The 9,179-nt window shown below is 47.3% G+C and overlaps 1 protein-coding gene across 1 annotated transcript in view; it reads right to left on the reverse strand.

Moving 5' to 3' along the window:
- WDR72 (WD repeat domain 72) overlaps positions 1 to 6,589 on the reverse strand; it is a gene marked incomplete at its 5' end in the record, with an annotated part of 66,435 nt that extends 59,846 nt beyond the window's left edge. The window contains 5 exons of the mRNA XM_083475648.1: positions 187 to 263; positions 665 to 839; positions 2,190 to 2,268; positions 5,155 to 5,261; positions 6,434 to 6,589. Of these exons, the coding sequence (XP_083331774.1) occupies positions 187 to 263; positions 665 to 839; positions 2,190 to 2,268; positions 5,155 to 5,261; positions 6,434 to 6,589 (594 nt within the window). The remainder of the gene's footprint in view (positions 1 to 186; positions 264 to 664; positions 840 to 2,189; positions 2,269 to 5,154; positions 5,262 to 6,433) is intronic.
- Positions 6,590 to 9,179: the final 2,590 nt, after the last annotated feature.

Below are 9,179 nucleotides of genomic sequence, written 5' to 3' on the forward strand. Positions count from 1 at the left end.
CCTCTAGCCATAATCTGCATTATCCTCCTCTTCCAGCCACTGCTCATTGCAGATGATTCAAAAATTCTGATCCTGAATAAAAGCTAAAAATCAAGCAGCTGCAGAAAACTAGTACAACATTTCACAAGGGATAGAATTTAGCATTTTGACATATGGGGCCTGCCAGCCCAGATTGTAGCTCCTTACCCGTATCCTGCTAACTGATGAGGACAGATCCCAGACTTTAAGGGTTCCTGTTGCAGAGACGGCTATTAAGGAATCCTCTGTGAGAAAAAGCAAAAGAGACAAATTTTCAATGGGAAGAGCAATCCACACAGCAAGGGACTGTCTTCCTATGGAATAGTTTCCAAGTGTATGTTACTTTTCTAAGCTAAGTCTGCCTTCTGGGATCCGATTGTGAATAGAATGATATGTGAGTAAACTCTTTTTATACTTTTGTAGAATACTGTGTTGCGTCTTATCTTTTATGAGGGAATAAGGGGGAAATACCAGAACAGTTATTATAGAGGCTTTAGCAAGCCTGAGCAAACACATCCACTGCAAGTTTAAAAAGGGGAATGTTACTCTGCTAAATTGTGAACTTGTTAACACAAGTTGGAAAAGGATTTAATCAGACAATATATCCTCTCCTGCATCTCTGAACATTCCCACAGCTTTGACCTACCTTGGATGCGAGGGGAATGCACTAAGCACATGCAGCTGATCCAATCTGAAGACTGGGAGGACGTCAAGGTGTGAAGCACAGACAGCGCTTTGGCATCGATGATGAGGATATCGTTATAGTGCCCACAGCAGAGGAGCCAGCCCTCTCCCGTCATGCGGAACGAGCTGTGGTAATACTGAGCAAAGGGGGAAAGCCACAACAGGTTAGCCACGAGAAGACCGCTTTCGGTCATGGGGTTCTGGTGTGCATGCTAGAAAGCAAAATGTTGTCACCCACATTAAAATGCCTTTTGGCTACTCTTAGGTGGGGAATTTGCTGACTCCAACGAGGGCTGCGGCTTCCGAAATGTTGCTTTGCACTGAGAACGCCCCAAGAAGACTGCCACCACTACCCTAGGGTGACCATTCCTATTCCAAAGCCCAAACCTCTTGCGCTGTGACAAAGGTGGACAAAAAAGAGACTCCTGGCACCTCCCTGGCAAATGAATACACCTCCATAGGGAAGCCCATGCCATGGATTTACACCCCATTGGTGCCCATGCATCTCCCTTCCCACCCCAGCCCTCTCCAATGCCGTACAATACACTTGTACAGCTTATAATAGAATCAGGACCCAAATAACCCCAAAGCAGCAAATGGAATACAACTCATACAAACAGCATGAGCATTGTGTACGCTTGACAATTGTCGAGAAATGGTTGCAACCCGTCCAAATCCACGGGCAGAAGCCACACTGGGCACACTTCAAAGCCTATGAAAAAAATGCTAAAAGGTGCTCTGCTACACAGAAAAGGCACCTGCAGCTTTCCTGCAAGCAGCTGGATTGGGGCCAGCAGGTAAGACTTCTCGCCTGCCTGCCGAATGGACCCAAGAGGTTTTGGAACCTCCCTTGTGGATTGCTTTGATCTCTTTGGAAAGAGGGTTCCTGTTGTCCAGGTGCTCATCCTTGCCATATCCTGAGGTCCTCAGCTGAGTTTGCCAGTAGGTGTGCATCTGCTCTGCCCCATGGGTGAGAAGGAGAGGATATCCAGGGGCAGCAGGTGTGGCACTTTGATATGTTTCCTCAGCAGTGGCATCCACATCAGCCACCTCTCTAGCAGTTGCCCAGCTTGACCTGTTTCCCTCCCTCCTCTCTGGCCTTCATTGGCCTGTTGGGGGGGAGGGGGCCACCAGTGGAGCTTCCACCTCTACCCAGCCCAATGATTTGCCCCTGCAGTGCTAACTGCTGGCACTGAGGACAAAGACCAGCAGGCTGAAAGGGCCCACAGGAACAGCTGCACCAATGAGACATTGCACAGCAAATAAAGAGGTAGCCTGTATTCAGACAGCTCTGGGTGCTAGTACTAATTGTGGTTGTTTTGCTGAGATTCTAGTGACCCAATCTGCTCCAGGAAGGACGGCATTTCAGTGGATCTGATTTTTTTATTTTAAAAAACATATGGAAGAAGCATCATCCAGGCTGGGTACAGAGAGTCCCAATGGGCAGATGGACAGAGGTTCTTCACCGTGAAGTTGGCTGTACTTACACAAATCGCTGTGTGCCGAAAGGGGAGCCTTGTGCTCTCCACACACCGCCCACATATAACATTCCAGACGCACATTTCCCTGTCAAAAAAAAAATAATAGTTTGTTGTTACGCTCCATCCGATATGATTTGTAGCCAAGTAGTCAAAATAGTGGGACGCGGGTGGCGCAGTGGGTTAAACCACAGAGCCTAGGGCTTGCTGATCAGAAGGTCGGTGGTTCGAATCCCGGTGACGGGGTGAGCTCCCGTTGCTTGGTCCCTGCTCCTGCCAACCTAGCAGTTCGAAACCACGTCAAAGTGTAAGTAGATAAATAGGTACCGCTCTGGCGGGAAGGTAAACAGCGTTTCCATGTGCTGCTCTGGTTCACCAGAAGCAGCTTAGTCATGCTGGCCACATGACCCGGAAGCTGGCTCCCTTGGCCAGTAAAGCGAGATGAGCTCCGCAACCCCAGAGTCATCCGCAACTGGACTTAACGGTTAGGGGTACCTTTACCTAGTCAGAATAATAATTTCTTGTGGCTTGGGTGATTTTCCTCGGCACAGAGGACCAACTATTTGTGTGGCTGACTTGCAGAGGGAAACCTGAGGGAAACTGCTGCTGTTTATTGGGGTGGAGGGAGGAGGCCAGACAGCAACAGCAGCACAGCCTCACTTTGCTTTGGAAATTGCAGCTGGCTGCTGCCATAGCTACCTGCAAGGGCACGACAGGCCTGTGACAAAAGCGGCCATTATGGCTCCCATTACAGCTCGTCAACTTGTCACTGCAGCTATCATTTACTGGAAGAGCAGAAAGTGATTTTCATTTCACTAAAGTTGAACTGCCTGCTTTGCAAAGCATCCTCCCTCCCCTTTCTCTCTGCCCAGGATCAGGGCTGCTCAGAAAAACGTGTCAATCTGGGCAAAGAACAAACAGTGACACCCTGAGGACAGCCGTGAGATGTGCACCTCATTGCAGAACCATCAGTGTGAATTCAAGGGTCGTGAGCTCATACTGCTGAAGCTTTATTGTTTTATTGTATTGTGCTAATTGTTTCAAATTTAGTAAACATGCCTTCTGTTAGGTCTATCGAAATGTTTTCACAGCCCAATCTTATGCACGTTTAAGGTAAAAGGACCCCTGACCATTAGGTCCAGTCATGACCGACTCTGGGGTTGCGGCGCTCATCTCGCTTTATTGGCTGAGGGAGCCGGCGTACAGCTTCCAGGTCATGTGGCCAGCATGACTAAGCCGCTTCTGGCGAACCAGAGCAGCACATGGAAACACCATTGATCTTCCCACCGGAGCAGTACCTATTTATCTACTTGCACTTTGATGTGCTTTCGAACTACTAGGTTGGCAGGAGCAGGGACCGAGCAATGGGAGCTCACCCCGTCACGGGGATTCGAACCGCCAACCTTCTGATCGGCAAGTCCTAGGCTCTGTGGTTTAACCCACAGCGCCACCCGTGTCCCAATATGCACGTTTACTTGCAAATAAATGCAGTATGGGAATGCAGCCTAAATCTATTTAATTTGGCACTATTCTTTTAAAGAGCAAGAAAACTCTAGTGCATTCTTACATGCAAATTTCTTTCTCAGCCCATTGTGATGTTATGCGGATTGTCAGCACCATCACAAACATCCAGAAAGATAAATCTTGGACCTTGCAGACCGGCCACCAGAATGACCTTCTGTTAGAAATGTCCACAGATGCACCAGCCTCTGTGAAGGGCCCCAAGATCATGTTTAAATATCTCCACCCTTTATCATCCTTCAATTAATAATTTAATGCTGTATTGTTTTTAATAATTGGGATCTGCCCAGAGTGGCTGGGGAAACTCAGCCAGATGGGTGGGGTATAAATAAATTATTATTATTATTATTATTATTATTATTATTATTATTATTATTAATTAATGCCACTATGAAATTCATTCTGAAAAGTGAGGTTAGGAAGACATGATGGCTATTATGATGAAATCAAAATGTCCAAAGCCCAAACATTTCTTTCCTGTCTCATCAAATTATTGGTAAACATCAACTTTCATCACATTTGCTGGGACACATACAATTATAACCACACAAGCTACTTCACGGAAGCACATTACAGTACTTAAACTGCTTCAGCCAGGTATTTTCATATTTTGAAAGCAAACAACATTGGCTGGCCGGCTGGCTTTTGAGCTCAGGTCAAGAAGCTGGCAGTAACCCAAATGCCCGAAGGAGCACCTCTGGGTGTGCCAGGAGCTTGACTTAAAATGTCTCACAATCTTCAGCCAATACCACGCTCTAGCAAACATTCTTGATGCATGAAGACAGGAGGACAAGGTCTTTTCTGTGGTGGCTTCAGAATGCCCTCCCCAAAGGGATAAGAATGGGGCTGTCTCTACATCTTTTGGATGTTAGGTTAAGAAGACATTCTTATATGCTTAGGAATTTTAAATTATTGTGTTGCTTTAGTCCTGCTCAGTAGTTCTTAGGGTTTTTGCCTTTCTGTTTGCTACGAAGGCCACTGATTTTATTGTGTTTATGTTGTGTAAGAATACTTTTATTCATGCTTATTGTATACTGCCTAGAAATCCTTGGGTGAAGGGTGGTTTTAAAATATTTTATCTCACACAGGCATTCATCATTCTCAGGTGCACATATTCAGAGACTGAAGAGCTCAAAAACATGCTTTTTATATATGCCACACTTATGTTTACTGGCTGTGGCATATTGGAGAGCTCATTTTGTTTTGCTACATCTGCCAGACCTTCATGCGCTAAGGCTCCCCTGGGGGAAGGAGTAGCAGAACCATCTTCCATGGGGCTCCTCCAGGAGATGTTCCTGATGGATCCTGTCTAGCAAGGATTGCTCTTCCCCAAAGCCACGAATCACCAGCCTACTGTTTAAGAAGAGATTGCATCCTTCCTTGCCACTCTGGGAATTCCCACCGTTGAAATGAAGAGATGGTTGCACGTCATGGGAAATGCAAAGCGACTGACCCGTTCTCAGTAGCACTGACCACGTATGGATGCTTCTCAAAGTCCCTCGCCTTGGCCAAGCATGTCACCGACGCCGTGTGACCAAAGAGCATTTGCTTTGATGAAATCTAGAACAGCAAAACCATGCAGCAATGTCAGAGTGGCTGTTTTCTAAGGATACACGAGTAAAAATTCTTGCGTGGTGAGTTCCCGCCCCCCCCCATGGAAATAATGACACATGACACAATTGTTAAGGTTAATAGGCTAAATAACCCTTTATTGGTTACAGGTGATGAGCAGTATTGGCTTAGGCATTGGTCCTAACCGACTATATCCGACTTCAGCCCATCCACTTGAAGTCCAGGAAGGGTTAACCACCAGTAGGGGGAGTCCTGCTGATGCACATCAACTAGGAACTCCCCCGGGGTCACTGATAGGAGGCATGCCTTAGGCCCTCACCTCCCCAGGCTTCGGACAGGAATCCTTTATTGGACTACCCTTCCATATGCAGGGCAGGTGGTGGCGCTACCTCCCCTCTTCCATCTACAGAGCAATACCAATGCCTAACCGCCAATACCAAGAAAGTTGTGACGATTTGCTGCAAGGTAGGCGAAAACCAAGTGGCTGGTGCCAGTTTGCTAAGTGGAAAAATTCCTACCAGGCCCCTCAACAGTGACCAACCAAGGTCCATAGCAAGGTCAAGGAACGAAAACCTTATAGGGAAGGAGGGTGGGAAAAGCAGGAACAGGTGGCAGGCAGCAAAGAGGGAGATCCCCAGCCGTGTCCTGGTTTAAATCGGGCAGGCCACACCCCCAGAGCCAGCCGATTGGCTGGCCAGGAGGCGACGCGGCCGGGAATCCCCCCAATCGCATGGGGGCTGGGTTCCAGCTACCGCGTGTGTGGTGGGGCCGTGAAGCCCCCAACTCCACCTCCTCCGAAGGGCGGAAGTGGCTTTTCTTTGGCCACACAGAGCAGATTTCCTGCTGCTGAGAGGAGGAGAGGGGGACTGGTGCTTCTGGGGTTACTATGAGCCCTTCTGGGGAAGGAGATTCATATAACCTCTGGTATCTCACAACAAGCCCATGTTCTAAAGCGGCTGTTCAAAAATAGTAATGCTAATAGTTTTATATACCATGGGAAATATGATTTGAGAAGGGTTTCTTCCACAGGGATTTCTGACCACGGATGTGTCATGTCTTGGGCACGGTAGCTATAAGAGGCCTCATGGGAAGGAAAGAGGAAAGGAAGACATGATAGGATGGGGCAGCAAGATGACTGACTCCCCTGCAATACCACAAACCTTCAGGTCTGATGATGACAGGTCCCAGAGGCAGATTTGTCCTTCTTGGCTCCCCGTAACAATGGTTGTCTGGTCTTCTGTGATCAAGATGGCTGTGATGCTGTGAGCTGGGGCTTGGTTTCCCCACAACGTCACAAGCTGAACTGAGGTCTTCATGGTGAGCTAACCTAAAAACAAAAGGAAAGGGCATTCAGCAGTCAGTTGAATAGAGAGAGATTATGATTATTTAGCTTTCTCCCTCATTGCACCACCTCTGTGGAACTCTGCCCTCCACCTGGCCCCATTGTTTTGGGTGGTTTGGCACCTGAGGAAGAAAAGGTGGTTATTCCAGAGACCTCTCTTATTTGCTGAATGTATTTAGAGTCCATCTTCTTGCCAAGGTGCTTACCAATTGCACAACAAAAACAAGGCAATGTTTGTGCTGCTGCTGCCTCCCTTAGTCCTCTCACTCTTGACTTGGAAGGTACAACTAACTTTCTGGAGGAGGACAGCTCACTTTCTGCTCTGCAGGTCACCGCACAGCTCACTTTTCATGGACTTGCCCTACCTTAGTTGGTGAAGGAGCCCATCAGAAACTCACTTCAATACCAGATGAAAGAAACATTTTTTTAGAATTAAGAATAGGATCTAAGAGACAAAAGGGATATAAAAAGCTATCTAGCTGCAGACTATGGTGGAGAGTCCCACGATGCTCACATACTCCAGAGTGGGATGGTTTGCTTTTAGCCAGGAAGATGCTCTTAAGACCTGTGGAGCCAGGAGATGAGGCTGGGTTGGTGTTAACTTAAAGCGAAGTTGTTCAGTCAACTCCTGGCAGATGGGAGGGGCATATCAAAGAAGTGTGAGTCTTCAGAAGTGAGCAGTTGGGGGACTTTAAGATGGAACACACCAGCTTTCATTTACAGAGGCAGAAGATGTCAGAAGTCACACAATACGACACGACACGACACGACACAACACAACACAACACAACACAATACAATACAATAATATTTATTCTCAGGTGGCTAGTCCTAGTCTTTATAACCCTGCACCTTCTTCCAGAAGGCAGAAGCTGAAAGAGATCATTTCCGGGGTGCGCACTATCCTGAACTATCTCTGCAGCTTTCTTATGGCACCTGGAAGCGTAGATTTGATCCAAGGTGGGAAGAGTGCACCCAATTATTGTCTCTGCAGTCTTTACAACCTTGGACAGCCTTGTTTTTCCCTGACTGTGCAGCTCCCAAACCACAACACAGACCATAAGTTAATACACTCTCAACAGTACAATGGTAAAATGCCATCAACAGGTCCTTTGAGAGATTATTTTTCCAAAGGATTCTCAGGAAATATAACCTCTGCTGTGCTCTCTTCATCAGGTCTTTGCTGTTTTCTCCCCAGGTTAGGTCATCTCTCAACTCCATTCCCAGAAATCAAAACACTGAGACCTGTTCCACACACTTCCCCTCAATAATAAGTGGCTGAATATTCAATTCACATTTCCTAAAGTCCACAGTAATCTCTTTTGTTTTCTTTAAGTTAAGGAGTAAGTTGTTTTTCCTGCACCACTCCCCCAGCTGCTTGACTTCCTTCCTATAGGCTGACTCCCCCCCCTCCGGCCATGATTACACCAACCACTATTGTATCATCTGCAGATTTAATGATCTTATTATTGGGTGCTTGGGGACACAGCGTCTTCACGCGCCTCCATCTAGTTGTTGCCGTGATGGAAATGCTGTGATTTCTGGGCTGGTGGGCCAGAAGAATGGCCTGGGAGGAGGAAGCTAAACCCACAGGATGACCAGAGGGCTAGAAATGGGACAGAATTCTTGTGGGCTCTTTTCAGGTTATGGAAGGGGGCATAACCATGTGGTGCAATGGTGCAGTGATGAGTCAGTTGACCCAGATCTTGCCCCACCTCTTGCTTAGTGGCTGAGCATAAAGAGCCCTTGCCACATCCGCTTGGCTTTTCCGCTTCTTTTTGTGCAGTGGTGGACTTGGGGCTCTCGAATTTCAGTGGTGCCCTGTGTGACAAAGCGCCCTGTGCACGCTGTTCTATAGCATTGTTTTGGCACCCCTGCAGCACGGCACTCGGTGCGACCACTGCAGTTGTGTTACCCTAAATCCGTCTCTGTTTCATGTGCAAGGGCTCTTGACCTCTCCGGATTCTGCCTGAAGCTCCAACCTGCTGGGCTCTTGGAGCCCTGCAATGGCTGCCTTTTGATTGGCCAGAGGAGTCCCTGCTGAGTGACAGCCATCTCCCTCCCCCACCTCCAAGCCATCCATGGGTGCCGTCTCTCCCCCCACCCCCTCTCTCCCACAGTGAGCTGGATCCAGGGATCAATATAGGCTATTTCAACCAGCCAGGGTCCGCCAGTAATATCTTGTTTGTATTTCTAGGATGAGTGGCAGCAGAAACACTTATTTCATTCCCCTCCATAATTCCCCACCATCAGAAGGAGCACCGCGAGGGCAAGACCATCCTCCAGCTGCTGATTACATCAAAGGTTTGAAGCACAAATTCAATTTTATGATGTTAATCTTGGCCTGCCACTCAGGAATTTTCTCGGGGGGATATGGTTTTTCTCTGGATTGCATTTTAAGAATGATTTTCATCTTCAACAATCAATAAAGATATGTTTTCATCAAAATACTATATCTTGGTAGAATTCAATTGGCCATCTCAAGCCCTTTTGGTGACACAATATTAATTAAAATAGTTTATGTTGCTTCTAAACTGGGGAACAGGGCAGTGAAAAGAGAAGAA

The sequence above is a fragment of the Podarcis liolepis genome (assembly GCF_965112155.1).
Source record: "Podarcis liolepis genome assembly, chromosome: 14".
NCBI classification, from domain to species: Eukaryota; Metazoa; Chordata; class Lepidosauria; order Squamata; family Lacertidae; genus Podarcis; species Podarcis liolepis.